Source organism: Nicotiana tomentosiformis, chromosome 4 (assembly GCF_000390325.3).
Source record: "Nicotiana tomentosiformis chromosome 4, ASM39032v3, whole genome shotgun sequence".
In the NCBI taxonomy this organism is placed as follows: domain Eukaryota; kingdom Viridiplantae; phylum Streptophyta; class Magnoliopsida; order Solanales; family Solanaceae; genus Nicotiana; species Nicotiana tomentosiformis.
This window is the reverse complement of record NC_090815.1, coordinates 22,782,174-22,798,785: the sequence shown is the minus strand read 5'-3', so window position 1 is coordinate 22,798,785 and position 16,612 is coordinate 22,782,174. Positions and strand designations below refer to the sequence as shown.

General features: G+C 33.1%; 2 protein-coding genes across 2 annotated transcripts; both read right to left on the bottom strand.

Moving 5' to 3' along the window:
- Positions 1-4,027: 4,027 nt before the first annotated feature.
- Positions 4,028-12,497, bottom strand: LOC104102492 (IAA-alanine resistance protein 1). Its single transcript, XM_009610207.4, has 11 exons — positions 11,861-12,497; positions 10,183-10,266; positions 10,033-10,082; positions 8,534-8,585; positions 7,454-7,570; positions 6,109-6,386; positions 5,248-5,394; positions 5,033-5,140; positions 4,560-4,661; positions 4,432-4,476; positions 4,028-4,340 (listed from the first exon to the last, which is right to left on the bottom strand). The coding sequence occupies exons 1-11, from the start codon at positions 12,480-12,482 to the stop codon at positions 4,185-4,187; spliced, it is 1,761 nt and encodes a 586-aa protein (XP_009608502.1). The 5' UTR covers positions 12,483-12,497; the 3' UTR covers positions 4,028-4,184.
- Positions 12,498-14,326: 1,829 nt separating this feature from the next.
- LOC104102491 (putative clathrin assembly protein At1g25240) lies at positions 14,327-15,791 on the bottom strand. Its single transcript, XM_009610206.4, has one exon. The coding sequence runs from the start codon at positions 15,578-15,580 to the stop codon at positions 14,405-14,407; it is 1,176 nt and encodes a 391-aa protein (XP_009608501.1). The 5' UTR covers positions 15,581-15,791; the 3' UTR covers positions 14,327-14,404.
- Between the last annotated feature and the right edge of the window lie 821 nt (positions 15,792-16,612).

Sequence of the window (16,612 nt, the reverse complement as noted above, 5' to 3'; positions counted from 1 at the left end):
ATTAGATTAAAACATAATTTGTGCAAATCACACGATAGAATTAAAAAGATATTTTAGCTAGCAGAAATGAATATGTTGATCAACTAAACAAAAGGTTTATTGCAAAATTTTATAGTAAAAATAAAATATTTTCTATTTTTGACTTAGCAGAAAATGATATTAATAATTACTACCAAGAAGAATACTTAAATACCAAATGACCTTCTGCCATACATGTTTGTTGTCAAGTTTATTATTTCTTACGTATGTTAGTGTCACCGTATATATAATAGACTAAGTTAAAATTGATCTTCCATTGTATATAGTTTGATTTTGAAGAAAAATATGTCCGTCATGCTACTGAAAAACTTAGATACGCTAAATAGCTTATGTAATAGCACACAGATGGTATATAGAAGTTTTGATAATAATGTCATACATGCAAAAATTATGATATTGGTCAATGTGCTTTTAAGTATATTCTTATCCGTGAATTCAACTTTCTTCTTTCGAAACTAAGGAATATCCTTTTATATTTGTGTGAAAATAATTTTTAGTATGTTTATATTTTACAAATATAATAAATAAAGGACAAGGACAAACATCCTAAATATTAGACTATATTTGCCGCAATATATTTTCTTGCACGAACAACTGTATGTTGCACTTTCAAGAGGAATATCAAGATCGACAACAAGAGTTCTGGTTAAGGCAGAGCAACCAAGGCATTAGGAGGAAACATACACACAAAAATATTATTCACAAAGAAGGGTTCGTTAAGAGACCATCACATTAAATACTTTAAATTATAATACATAATTATCTATCTAACATGACAAAATTGATCATTTGTGTAAGTTTTGATGATGTCCTTTTATTTTAAATTCATGTATTATGCTAATATAATAATATTTTTTGGCATTTAGATGATTGTTGTATACATAAAATTTCTCTCATTAATTAAATTTTATTGTTCTTTTATATAAATAAATATTTAAATCATCACATGTCATTATTAACGTGCAACACACATTCATAGATACTAGTATATATATATATATATATATATATATATATATATATATATATTCTAGGGGAGAAATTCAAAAATAGCAAGATTTTACAAGTGGTAATTGAAAAATAGCTACAGTTTCAAAAGTAATTGAAAGTTAGCCACTTTTCATGTAAAGATAAATCTGAACGAAAACACTGTCCAAAATCCGAAAAATATTCCAAGATAATATAGGAGTTTCAGCATAATATACTAGAACTTTCTGTGTGTTGGTGTTCCAGTATAATATGCTGGAAGTTCATACACAAATACTACAATCTCTAGTATATTATGCTGGAACTTTTCGTGTGTTGGAGTTCCAACATAATATGCTGGAAGTTCATACACAGGTGTACCAATCTCCAGTATATTATGCTAGAACTTTCCGTGTTGCAGCAAAATAGTGGCTATTTTTTAATGATTTTTCAAATGTTGGCTATTTTTCAATTATCAGTCCGAAAACTGGTTAGCCCGTGCTATTTCTACATATTTTAGATGAAGAAAGGCCCGTATACGGGCCCAACATTGTAGTCTTAAAATTTATTGTTCGGGGCTCAGTTAATATTTTCATAAATAAGTCGATACTTGTTATATCCATTTAATCACGGATAGAGAGTGATATTGGGGATCACAATTTACAATTAATTTATTTTAATAATTTACATAAAATTAAACTATAAATTATAACCTATTTAAGTTGCTCCAATTAACATAAAAAAAACTACGTGCTATAATACTCATTTTTAATATCTATGTCAAACAAAAACATCAAATTTATAAATTGATTTCAATGGTATTATTTTTCCACTGTATTTGAATATTTAATAATAGAATACGTTAAAGCTACAAGTGTCATCTATATTAACAAATTTTCTAGAATAAGAAACTTACCAATCTATCAGTAAACTATTCTTGAATATATCTAAATTGGTTTCGCAAGTGTTTCAACAGTGGAAACAATCAGTTACTTGATGAAAGTTAAAACGAACAACATCATTCTTTACAATACAATAAAAGATGAAAAAAATAATTTACTTCATGTCTTGTATGCAACAAAATCAAGATAAATTATTAATACAGTAAACAAAGAGAACTTCCAAGGGAACTTGCATCCCAAAAGAGGTAATTTACTACTTCAAACAACGAGAACCAAAGGCACAAAACAAATATCAATGTGATATAAATTGTAGTAATTCAATTAGTAGTTCAAATTATATTTTATTATAACTCATTTAAAATGATCTTAGCTGGTGACAAAATAATAAACATTTGATATAAGTGCCGCTTCGACCGCCCGACGAGTCATCTACTTAAAAGGACCCTCCCCGTAGTCCGCCCTTCCTTGAATTATTCGGTCATGCATTACTTATTGAATACAAAGAAAAAAATTCATTTCGACCCCGTCGTAGTTCTCAATCATTTCGTGGCACCAGGCGTGGCTGAACTATCTACGATGGGGAGAGATAATGCACATGGAAGAAGCTTAGATAAAAGAATACGATCTTGCATCATTTTTTTTTTTTGTAGAAAGCTCGACCAGCGAAAAAACGTGTTAGGCCGAAGCCAAAAAGATTTAAAACTTGTCGTCTACTTTCAGGAAATGTTTGGACCAGAGAACTTGCAATAATACAACACCGTATTCTCCGAAGATTGAGGAACAAGAAAATATCTATTAATAGAAAGATTTATTTTAGAGAAAATCTTAACAGTTACATCCAATCACAAACTACACGATTCTATATAAATTATAGGGATTTTAATTTTTTTTCTTAATTAAGGAGATAAGAGAAATGTTTTTATTTTTCTATAGATTTATCACATGTTAATTTTCATAATAAAACAATATAAAAATTATAACAAATAATGCTTTAAGACAATTTATTGATAGTTGAAAACTTATCATTGAAGAATGGAGTTCAAACCATATAGATTAAATTTTCATATCAATTAAGCATATAAGAGATAGCCTCCTAATACAATAGGAACAAATCTCTATCACTTAAATTAACTTTGAGGTTTAACAAACTATACTTTTAAGATTACTTTTGAATATGATATTTTTTTTTAGATTGAAATCACCTTCAAATAGTGTGGATAGATGAAAACCTTTTAATTTTAATTTTTAAATTGATTTAAAACAGTATGGGTAAATATGAAAATCTTGTAAATATGTATCGATATTTCTTTTTGTTGCTCTATTATTTAAAAAATAATTTTACTTTCTCTGTGAAAACTTTTAGTTGACTAAACCAAAATTAATAATTTTACCAAATGAGAAAAGGAACTTTCCAAATGAGTATTCGCATGCAGTACTCTCCGCAAAAGTAGTCTAATCAACAGTACATAGTATTGTGGTTAGGGGAATGTAAGGTCCACATTTATCAATGACAGTTTGCATTTAAAAAATGCAAACAACACATGAGTTTTTTTTGAAATGACGTAGTTGTCCTTGGTCGACCATCTTTCCTTTTCTATATTATAGAAAATAGAATATATATATATATATAACGTTATTACTAGTATGTTATGTCGTTATTATTGCTTGGTGGGGCTAATCTAGTGATGCTAGCCTACCAGATGCTGACCCTCTCTAACAAGGTAGGGTCGGCTATCATCCATTAATCTGATAAGGTGGGCACCACTATTACTAGTTGGGTTGACAGGGAAGAAAAATTAATATATACATTATCGCGTTGTGGTAATTAATTTGGTTTTAGTTATAAAAGTACTTACACGCATGATTTTCTTTGTCACTGCTTTGATACGGTTCTTTGTAGCTAAACATCGTTTTAATTCAGAATAAAATAGATTTCTAAGAAGCTAATTGTCAAGTGGCGAAGTGCTTTTATTCACCTTCATCCAATTTCTACTTTGCTTATTTATAGCCTGTAAAACAAACTGCTTCTCACCAAAAATACTTTTGAGTAAAAGCACTTCTCAAAATAAGAGGCTATTATTGAACCAACATGACAAGCAAAAAGAGTAGAAAATAAATGATAAAGATGAACTTTTCACGATGTTCATTAATTTCATCAATATCAGACAAGTAATGTGTATTCTCTGGCCGGATGTAGGTAACACCGGAAGGCTGTTCTTATACCTATCGGGGAAGAGTTCAACCCCTCTCTACGAACACGACAAGTAGCATGTATTGTCATTCAACAAGGGAGATACAAAGAGCAACAGCCATTCCTGATAACAGTGACATAAGTTGTATAAATGTATTCATCAATGTAGTCCTGCTACCACTATTCATTTCAGCCAACACCCCAGCAACCGAAATGTAGATGAAGCCGCCAGCAGTAAAACCCTGCAACATTATATTAGATTTTTAGAAATAAGAAACACACTCTTCTATGAACTCAAGTTTATCTGACCGATAGCTTAAATAAGAATCTCACTTCAATCAATGAAGACTGACCAGAATCTTGTCCCAACGTCAATGCCTATACATAGCAAGACAATTTTTAGTTTAATTAAATGCGACAAGAAAGCAGAACCTTGGCTCATGCCAACAGATTATACTAACCAGTGCAGTTCCGGCTAGTGCCACTAGTGCAGATAAGAAGTTAAAGAAGAGAGCTTTGGAGACGCTGAACCCCGACCTTACCAAGATTCCAAAGTCACCTATCTGCATAGCAAACACATAATAAGGTTTAGGGATCATTGGATTCACATGAGAGTGAACATAAAGTAACGGACACAAGAGTGAAAAAATTGCCACATTACAAGATGCAGCAGATGTGAGAAACGAGAGAAAGATAATTTTATCCAAGTGGCTACTAAGCTAAAAGGATCAAAAGTACCCTTCCTTAGAGATTCCTATGAAGATTTATCTGCTATCTAATTTATGTAGGGAACTTGTGATAATGGAGAGAGCTTTTCGTAGTTGAGGGAAAGAGAGTAACTTCGGGCCGCTAAAATGCAACTGCTTATATGGGCAATCAATTAAAAACATGCAACAGTATTAGTGTAGAAATACTAGAAAGAAATATAAACGACCTCTTGAGGGATCTCATGCGCGAGAAGAAACAAAGTTCTTGACCACCCACCAACTGATCCATAAAGGAGGAATGCACTTCCCAACGCCATCCCATCAGTAAAATTGTGCTGCAGCATAACATAAAACATCTCAATGTATCAATGTTTACCAGCCAGATATGTCTAGTTGTTTGTGAGAAATCATAAACAAGGATGAGGGCTTATGTAGTACATACAACACCATCAGAGAAGAGGTTGAGATAACCAAAGACAAGGCTTGACCGTGATTTAGCTTGTTCCTTTCCAACTGACTCAGAATTGGTAGAGCAATTTGCAGCATCTAAAACAGTATTGTCTTCAGCAGCACTGGAGCCAGTATTCCTCTGCAATAGTTAGCATATGAGACAAATAGCAATAACAAATAACTGCAAGCAAATAAATATATTTCAATGACTGCATATCCTTTTTAAATCTTTTCAATCGCTGCAAAGACAAACTGTTCAAAGAGATTTCAATCTGGGAATGGATACAGTGTAGAACTGTTAAAATGAATGATAGATACATTAGACCTAGTCTTACTCAATCTAACACCATATAAGAAAAAGCAGCAAAAGCCAACCAGAATCTTATGTTAATTAGTTAATTAATTACAAAAGTAGGAATTAGTGGTTAGAGAATTTTCAGATGCAAAGAAATAATTTTACAGAACTCCTAATGAGCATGTCATGCATGAAATTAAAACCTAGTTTAATGTGACCAATTTAAGCTGCAAAATTTTTACAACATTTACCGTATGCAACTAGCAATTGCTTATGTGCAATACTGTATGACAAGATTGAATTTAGTTCAAGTCAGAATGGAGTGTGGAAAGAAACAATATGTCTTGACAAAGTAGTTGTTTGTCCTTTGGTCAGCTCGCAGCATGTTATGTTGAGTAAAGGGTCACAGGACCCTCTAAATTCTTAATATTCTTAGTTTCCAGTATTTGTTTTACTATCATGTGAACATTTACAAGTGCAGATCATCCTGACAAGAAAAACACAATACTGGATCTAATTCTGGCAAAATATGGAACAGCAGGCATGTCCTGATTCTACCTTTCGGAGAATAGCTCCTCCACTTGGTTTTCCTCCATTGGGAGAGTCAGCAGACAGACCGTCCACTTCACTCTCTCCAGCTGCCTTTTCTGATAGGTTTCCGCTCTTCTCTTGAGACAGTTCCTGGAGATCGTCATTAGCATCATTGTCATCCTTCAATTTTGTGGTGCGCGTATGACGATGATGATGATGACCATGACTCCATTCATCTGCTCCTCCAGAAAAATCTTCAACATACCTCACAATCTTCTCAACAATAAGAAAGAGCACAATTCCAGCTGCAAACACAAATGTCTCATCAAACATTCAGCAGGGTAGCAACAGCAGCTGTGCAGTCGATGACATTACCAGAAGTGAATCAAATCTCAGGCACTTAGAAGATGAATTTAAATTTAATACAAGCTAGAAAATACAAAATAGGAGTTATCTGAAGATATCAAAATACAGTAGAAGGAAGTTAATCCAAGTTGGGAATATAAGAATTCAAGCCTCCCCTCAGAAAAGATAAAAGGACACCACCCCTTCAAAATGATGAAAACTTTTGAGTTATATTGCTGTCCCACATTGGTGGAGGCTTCTTAAAGGGTTTTATAAAGGTTTTGAGCCTCTCCACACATTGCTTTGAGTTTTAGGTTGGATACTCAAATCCTTCTACATTTGGCATCATGTCATCCTTAGTCAGCACCATCAAGCTCATGCCAGAGAAAATCTTGCAATTTAAAAGGTGGAATCATGATATTTATAATAACAAATAAACATTTTACTTCCATTGGAATATTCTAACGCAAAAAGAAAAAAATTCCAATATTTCCAAATTTGCAACCATGGGAAGCAAAACCTCCCCAATATGTTTCATGCATCTCTTTTTAATCAATTTGGGCTTGAAATGGTGTATGCCAAAATACAAGGTGGACTTCTTGTTATCTTCGCATAAACTGGATTTATCCAAATCGTCCAGTAGCATTTGCAAGACAATCCCTGCGGTGATTTGGTGGGTCATACGGAAAGAGAGAAACGCGAGAGCTTTTGAAGACAAGAGGACAACATTTTTTATCTTAAGCTTAAATGTTTAATCGTAAGCTTAAATGTATATCCTTCCTTAGTTTTTGGTTCAACAAAGCTCCGTGTTATGTTTTAGAGCTAGAGGCGTTAGTTGACTTTCTTAGTTCTTTACACACATTGAGTACTCTTTTGGATGTACTTTTCATCAGCACTTCCTTAGTGCTGGTTCTACACTTTACATCAATACAAAATACATACTTTACCAATCAAAAAAAAAATTAAACATATAAATTTCAAAAATGAACAATGAAATTTAAAAATAGAATCAAGCCGAAGAACTTACCCAAAATGGACAATCCAACAGAAAGATCCTCCAACGAATGCGCATGTGAATGACCAGAGTGATCATGAAGATGATCAGATTCCACATGGTGATCGTGTGAGTGGGAGTGTCCACCACCTAAAACAAAGTAATCTTTTTTGGTAAAACTATTCAGTGCCACAAATAGTTAAAGGCAACAATAAGGGTGGATATAGGCAGCATATACGTCTGATCTATCATGTTCCTTCCCCCAGATGAATAGCTATATTCTACCAGCATCTTTAAGGATACTCATACCTGCTTATTACTTTATTACTGCCTCCATACCAATTTGCTAGCTATAGTTTGACTGGACATCGAATAGAAATAGAGACTTTTGGCACATTGTTGAATTTGGTAAAGTTTGACGGGACATGAGTTTAAGAAAGAAGGAAGAATCTTTGATGAATCGGATAAGTATTCATAAGATACCAAAGGCAGCCTTCTACCAATAAATTTGTTTTTCATATTTAGTGGGGTCCACTATGAGTCATGTCAATGCCAAAGTAGGAATGCAAGAAGTAACAGGGTTCTCAATAGTAAACTGTAAAAGTGCCAACCTTATGAGGACGGACAAAAAAGGAAATAGTGCCAAACAAATTGGACAGAAGGAGAGTTATTTTTCCAGAAAAACAATACTCATACCAACTCACATTTTATCTCAGGAGAATAATATTCATGCTAAGTAACATGCATCAGCACAACATTGGGACATAGACGAGCACAACAACGTTATTCAGCCTCTCTAACATGAACTAGACAAGTGAACTGAAAGTAGTGAAAGTGGAAAAGGGAGCTACCCACGCACTCAGGGGCAGCAAGATAGACAAACCTACCTTTGATAGTGTAAGATAGTGAGTTCTAGTAAGGCTGGCAGCTTCAGGATTACACATCCAAGAAGCATGCCTGATGTAGAGGCATCTCGCTTATGTCATTTTAACAGTTACCAAGCTAAGTAAAACAAAATTATGCTGGGGTGGAACCAAGAGTTTCTGATATTTAAAGGTAAGTGAGCCTATATGCAATATTACTTCTTCGTTAATTTAAGATTAAGAATCATACCAAAAGCATGTGGCAATTGGTGAAGGAAAGCATCCCCCAGCATGGCTCCTGCCTGTGTAAGTCATGAAGTCTGAAAGAATGAGAAAACTTTTATCCTAGTATATAATTTTAGAAACAACCTTCCAATAACTTTATTTAAGAATATATAAATGAATTAGTGTTACTTCTAAATCGGAAACAGAATTCATTTGGCAGGCAGCATTCATATGTATGGTAAGACAGATATCCTGATAAATTTAAGGATCATTTTCAGATATATGGAAAAATTACAATTCAAAATCTAACTGCCAGTTCATTATTCACTATAACAAATAAAATAATTCACAAGCAGAAGATCGTCTATTCATAATTAACAAACAAATCCTTCCAGACCTTCAGATACGAATTCGTCACTTTGTATCTGATAATCATCTCACCAACTGAAGCCTATATTACATGAATGATCATTAACTTATGGGGGAGCAAGTTTCAAAAAACAAATTATGGGGGTGCGTGTGTATGATCATCCTTTTAATCCACAGAACCTTCTGAGAAGATTTAGCTTCAAATAACTATAGAGTATAAGCAACTGAAATATAATTATAGCTAATACACCACTTCCTCGTCATAAACCAATTATCCTACTTCCTTCTAAGCTGTCTTGGAAAAGGCAAATCCAGATAAGAAAGACATTGTTCCTACTTTCTTCAATACTTTTCAACATCAGCCACTGACAACAAGAAACACCACCTACATTAGGTTTTCAAAAGTTAAGACTACAAACAAGTTAACTTTGTCTCCAGTTTTGCACCCGCTTTCTTAAAAGCAATAAAACCTTTTTTTTTCACCTTGGATACCTCTGCCTAGTAAATCTAGAACAATTAATATTGGATGGAGGGAATATGAGCAACAGGAGGACCTTTCTGCTTCTGGTTATTTAAGAAAGTGATTATCAAATAATTGATCAATAAAATCATTTTATAAAAATTCTCTTTGGTTGTAACATACAATAAACTATTCAAGGAGACATAAAAGTGATAATTCTGATTAAGCTGTTAAAATTATGTAGAAAAATAAGTAGCTATGGAAAAATCAAAAAAGAAAAGCAATTTCTAGTATAATACGAAATAAAGCTTTCTATTTATGAAAAAACAACTTGTCCTAATTGTTAAGTTAACCACCGGACTTAAAATTTTATTATCGATTAGAAGAACACTGTCAGTATGGCATAAATATATTTCATTATTTGCAAATACTAGTATCGCGAGTATTTGTAAAATAATTGAACTTCAGTATCTAAACATAGAAGTACTGGTTTGAAGGTGTATTTCAAGTGAAATATTAGTTTCCGCTCACAAATTTTCAATCTTCACAAACTTTTTTCTAGGTAAAGTTTATACCCGAACACAATTTCACCTTCCACAAATAATTTTTTCAACTTGAACACAAAGAAACAGAAGAATTTGAACCAACCACAGAAGACATTCAGGAAATTCTAACCCATAAAAGATCATTCTCACCCCAAATAACGCCAAAGAATCTACAACAGCTTTTGACGGCTTCCCTTTTACTGCAGGAGACAGAACATACTGATTAGATGTTTCCAAATGAAGATAAGCAATGAATCTGAAAGAACAAGGGCAGAAACATAAAGAATTTAAGCTACTTACAAAATATTACAGGCAAAATAATCAGGCAGATAAGGGAAGCCAAGCTCACCAAAAGTGAGCAACCCATTGCATTGACCCATAGACCTGTCAATGAACCCAGAGGAAAGCTCTCAGTGACAACTAAAGACACCCCATTACAGAGATCTATCAAAAAGGATCCTATGACGTGCGCCATAAAAAGGTTTTTTACATTGAGAGCTCAATGATTTTGAAAAATTATTTGCGTATTAGGTGTTACATGGGCATTTTTATAACCCAAGAAAAAGGTTCAAGCAAAGAGATGTGACATCGAAAAATTCCTATCATCCAATCAACCACGCAATTAAAACAAAATATCTTGCATCCTGATGCAAAAATAAGCCTGTTTAGATGACAGTAACAAGTTATGGATCGTACAAGTTCAACTGTACGCACACAAAACAAGAGAATGCCAAAATAATTTATTGAAGTTTGCATTGTGAGTTGACTTCTAAATAATGTGACACGTGATATCCACCTTTCAATTAAAACTGTTTGTAAGACATATATAATGTGATGATCAAATTTCCATAAAGCGACATTTGTTCAAGCTATGGCAGTGTTCAGCCCTATGGAAAACCATGAATCACCTTTACATTGTGCATTTTATATTCTAGACGTGATTCATTTCCATCTTTGCCTTCTTTTCCACTGAAATAATAGCTAAAAGAACATGCTAGCACCCAATTGTCCTAACATACTAAGAGAAAAACCTTATCAGACACGTTCGATACCTCTCCCGCTTCAAATTGTTGCTGATAATAGCCTTTACAGGACAATAATAGTTGGTATGGACAACCTCTTCCGGCATTGGCAAAACAACATCCTTTTTCAACATACTTATAAGGACATTTTATTTCAATATTAAATATGAGAAAAGTTGGGTTTTAACCCCTTGATAAACAGATTAAGCAAAACCATAGGAAACACAACTAGTAAATGGGATGTATGCTAAAATCCAACAACGACAACTACCTCAATCCTAAGCTAGTTGGGATCAGTTGTATGAATGCTTACTATCAATTTCACTCCATTTGGACACTTACATTCCAATATTTAATAGTTTAGGGTTCGCTAAAGCAGTGGTGGAGCTAAAAGGCCAAGAGGGTTCAACTGACTACCATTCGGCAGAAAAATTATACTGTGCAAATAGGGTAAAAACAAATTGTTTTGATTATATATGAACTTTTGAATGAAAGGGAACCTTAGCGCAATGGTAAAAGTTGTCGTTGAGTGACCAGAGAGTAGTGGCATACGCGGATCTAACCTCGACCAATGAGAGCGTAGCTGCTCGACCTCAGACCTAGGGATTTTCGGACCGGAACAACAGGATTTGCTCGACCGAAGGGAATGATGGGAAGCGGGTCACAGGTTCAAGCCGCAGAAATAACCTCTTGCATAAATGCAAGGTAAGTGCACTGTACTTCTCCGCAAATAGCGAGAGCTTAGTGCACTGTACTTCCCTTTTTTCATTGAACCCCCTTAACATAAGTAAAAATTCTAGTGTACTGTAGAGGTAAAGGGGTTTCAAAAATTGCCTTAGGTCACGAATTCAAATCATGTGATACGAGTATGAATTTCTGGCTGCGCCATTGAGCTAAACTCCAAGTACAAATGAAAATGACACAGATAAACAATAGAAACATGAAATAATATATACCAAGACCAGTAAGATCCTTGGCTCCGTGTCCATTATGATGATGATGCACGTCCACGTCATCATGGGACCCAAATCCTAACAGCTTTAGATCCTCTTCTTCTGCTAATTCTTCTGGAAGCTTCCTCTGCTTAACTTCACTCAACCCATGATGATGATGATGCCCCTGATGGTCATGGTTATGCCCATGACCATGGTTACATTGGTGAACTTCAGCTGATACAGAAGACCCAAAAATCACTAACCCTAAAGAAATAGAAAGGATTAAACAGAAACAGATCTGTTTCAGTAAAGATTCAATCTTTGACATTTTTTCAATCTGGGCAACAACAAAATCAGGTAAAACCCCTAAATTTATGGAGGGTTTAGAGACAGTGGGTGATAAGGGCGTGTTTGGGGAAAGTATGTTTGGAATCAAGAATTGCGGTTTTTGCAAGTGCCTTCGATGGTGAAGACACAAACAGCGCAGAAGAAGAGTATTATTATGCCTATTATAATGCCGAATGTTACTACATCCATAGTATAAGGAGTTTGACTTTGAAAGAGGGGCCTCAAGGGTGTAACAAAAATGGAGTTTGGACCTCTGAGAATTGCAGAAAAGTTGTACTGAATTTAAGGATAACATAGTGAGTGATTGTACTATGGTTTTTGTCTTTTAATTATGAGAATTGGGTGCTAGGGTCAAATCACTAATCATTAGACTTTGGTAGACAAATGAATTTTTTTTATTATTCCGCAACAATAATAAAATATCAAACTTCAGATTAAGAGCGAGAGAATACTAATAACTCCATCACAACCTTTTGATATTGTATGTAATGAGAGTTTCTTTGAAGTATATGCTAGTTAGGGTGTAAAATACTATACTCACACAAGAAAAAAAGTGTATAGTACTTGACTTCCTCGATTTCATTCTATTGTATCTGACATTATTTCTTTATTGATTGGGTCTAATATATATAAACACATATATAATTTAACTTTAAAAATATTTTGCTTTTAATAATATATTTTTATTGTCACATAAATCTCATAATATGTATAAACTTATAAGCGCTAAAAAAAATAGTTTCTTAAACTAATTTTAAGATAGAAATATTAAGTGTTTGATTTAGAAATATATAGGAGTGTATTTGTAACTAATAGTCTGTTTGGCCAAACTTCTAAAATTTCCTTATTTTGATAAGTGTTTTTTAAAAAAGTATTTTTGGTGAGAAGCAGTTTGTGTTTGGCTAATTAATTTGGAAAGCACTTTTGAGTAACAATTAGTGTTTGGTCAAGCTTTTAAAAAGTGTTTTTAAGTGTATTTTTCTCAAAAATACTTTTCAAAAAAATACTTCTGGGAGAAGCTACTTTTTTCTGCTTCTGCTCAAAAGCACTTTTTTTCCTTAAAAAAGTTTGGCCAAACACCTTAATTTTGAGAAAAAAAGCACTTTTTGCCATAAAAAAGCTTGGTCAAACAAGCTATAAGTGATGTTACAAGGTGTTTAGTGTAACTAATCATAATTTACAAAATACGATAAATAACTTGCTAAAATCAATAATAATATATGCTGATTGAGTAAATCCTTACATTACAAGCTTTCGAAATAGACACACTCATAAATACCTGAACCAAAGAACGGTGGGTTGCCGTTTGCCCAAATGTCTAGCCATATCATTTTTCAATGGTCAAATTGATTATATTTGGAATAAATTGAACTTAAATAAATTCAAAATTCAAAATAAACAAATTAAAGAGACATTGACTGCTGGTCTACAAATTTGTTTCAATTAATCGAGTTCCTTCGCACAAATGATTTTTGTTCCTCGAAGCGAAAATGAAAAATAAAAATTGTTATTTGTAGCTTCCATCTCTTTAAATTATGTGTTCAGGAAATATTGGAATCGGACTTCATTATTCTTTCAACAAGACATATTCCCTACTCTCATTATCAGATGAAGAATAAATATTTTACCACCACGGAATGTCGTCGAATAGATACGATTCATCTACCCTTAATTAAAAATTTCGAGTTCAGCCTTGAGAATGAAGAAATTCTTGATAGGGAGTGCTTCACTTGAATAAGCTCTACGTGTATAGAACCAAACATGTCTAGATATACTTGGAAGCAATCAGTAGAAGTTGAAATCGTAAGTGTATATGGGTGATAAACATCATATAATATGCTCAACATATAACAAGAAGCTAAGTTACTGAAAAATTGGAACCACAGGTATGAAGATTCAATCTACCATTCTATGGTTTTTTATATTTGGAAGAAAACTCGTGATATGCTCTTTTTCAGGATAAAACCTCTTAAACTACAAACGTTGTCAAAATCTAACCCAAAATCAAATCGTGTTTCAAGTACTTTTCTCAAAGACAAGTTAGAAAGAATCTTTTTTCAAAACATATATAAAACATTTCCTTTGATTACTATGAAAAATCTATAAATCTACATATTTATATATATAAATATGCATATATAGGAGGTAACATAATGCCTCTTTTCTCTTGTTTGACTATAAGCTTTTGTTCGACATTGCATTTGGTGAAGCCATTTACTAGAAGCTAATTAAATCCGGTAATTCTTGAGGTTTAATAGGTACATTATTAGTAGAATTAGTAGGTACCAAAGAGGCTTCAAAAGGATTTGTTCTTGGTATATATTTTACTATAGCAGAACAGCCACCATTTTCTTCATCAAAAGTCTCCCAACGATCAGTAATTATTGTCCTTAAATTGCTTTTTAAGTCCTTTTTTTCTCCAAAATTCTCATGCACCACAATTGCTCTAACCATTTCATCACTCTTTTGTGCTGTATCTGAAACTCCATTGATAATTTCCTCAATTTCTTTGATATCTTCGTTTGAGATTTGCTCTACAATTGGACAAACTTCAGCATTTCTCACCCCTATATCGCGATTAAACTCGAAATATAGAGACAACTCTTCAGCTTGAATATTTGCCTTCTTAATGATCTTTAGAGCCATAGTTGCTTCAACTTTCCCAAATAAATTAATCTTTGATAAAACTCGAGCAATCCCATTTCGAATCCTGCTATACAGGTCGAAAATTTCTGTCATAACACAATCCATAGCTTCAAGAACAAGAGGAACAATAGCAGAATCCGATAACGGCTTAATTTCAAGCAACACATCAAGCAAAGATTGCAATCTTTGAACCACAACAAGATCTTGAACGATAGAATAATTTTCTTTTTCTTCAACGTCGAGATTATGCATTATAATCATCATGTTGTTGTTGCTTCTCTTTTCATGCAATTCCATGCAAAGGAGGGACGATTTCTGATCAAGAAACGCGAAATAAGCACGAATGAACGCGTTAATCCCATGCATTTGATGTTTTCTTGAATGACCATCTTCGAAATTGGAAAGATCAAAAGGTAACCTACCAATTCTTTGAACACAAGGAAGCCTAGTGCTATAAAGACCATGCATTAAGATTAAAACTTTAATGGCAACAACCCAACTTCGAGTTTTCTCTATTCGAATCGTGATAGCCCAAATTAAAGGTTTGAGATTACAAGATGATAAACGTAACCAACGAAAAACACGATCGACGTTCTTCATATTCATCGAGAATTCATCGTGGCTTGTTGCTTTAATAACAGCAGCCTCGATGTCTGGATTCCGGAGAGGTGTTCTTCTTGATAAGCTAGCAATGAATATGCTATTTTGATCTTTTACCAATCCGGAAACCTTTCTCCATAGCCTCATTCTTTGATTTCCCCTCGATTTTTTTTTTCTTCTTCTTTTTTCTTGTTGTTGATGTTCTTTCTTTTTGGTAGAGCTTTTGCGGTGGTAATCAATTGCTCTACATGTTTTTTTTTTTTTTGTTTTTTATTTATTTTACATTAGTATTCCTTTTATTCTAATATGTAAAGGAGGGAGCACAGACCGGTACACGAAGTATTCCGCATTCGCGCAGGGTCCGAGTAAGGGTCAATCAGCATATACTAATATATATATATATATATATATATATATATATATATATATATATATATATATATATATATAATCATAAATTTTGTGTTGCATAACCACGAAACGCCATAAAATGAACCCCTCAGTCATGGCAAAGCGATGTATACTAATCACTAAGTCGTTTCCTATGGACCTACAAAATTTCAGATCAATCGAAGTTCATCAAAATAATTCTATAAAATCAGCATGTACTAATACACATTCGCACCAAAGGGATGTGATATAGCACTTAAGGGAGTACATGGACCGGATTGGTTCGGTTTTGTCGGGATTTTCGAGTTTTTTGTTACTTAAATATTATTTCAATCTTACTTTGTTAAATTTTTTATAAGTAAATATATGTTTAGTAAAAATATAAAAAATTGACAAACATATTATCTATTAAAATCTTCTTATGAGAGAATTTTCTTAGTAACACATAATAGTTATTTTTTTAGTCGTCTGACAATAATTTTTCGTTGATGTACACTTTCAAGGTTAACCGAATTTAGTTATTAAACATAAAAATTAATATGATACCTAAATAATAATAATCACTTTACATTCGAAAAAGATATAAGAATTTAACAGATCTTAACATATGATATGAATATGGAAGAACAAAGAGATTGAAGCATTTGAGTACGTAACACTTGATGAGAAAGTGATCATACAACCCATTATTTAAGGTTAATAAATATGGAGCACTTCATATAATATTAAATATTATCTCCCGCAAGAGAATCTCAAATATTTTTATACATTTTTAAAGAAAATTATATA

Bases quoted from the DNA above. Each gene is read 5' to 3' on its own strand.
- LOC104102492 (XM_009610207.4), bottom strand. From the start codon at position 12,482: ATGTTATCCTTAAATTCAGTACAACTTTTCTGCAATTCTCAGAGGTCC. The intron at 10,267-11,860 runs GTATATATTATT...GTTCATTGACAG, and splicing joins CAAGGATCTTACTGGTCTTG to GTCTATGGGTCAATGCAATG. The intron at 4,662-5,032 runs GTCGTTTATATT...TTTGCTATGCAG, and splicing joins CGCATGAGATCCCTCAAGAG to ATAGGTGACTTTGGAATCTT.
- LOC104102491 (XM_009610206.4), bottom strand. From the start codon at position 15,580: ATGAGGCTATGGAGAAAGGTTTCCGGATTGGTAAAAGATCAAAATAGC.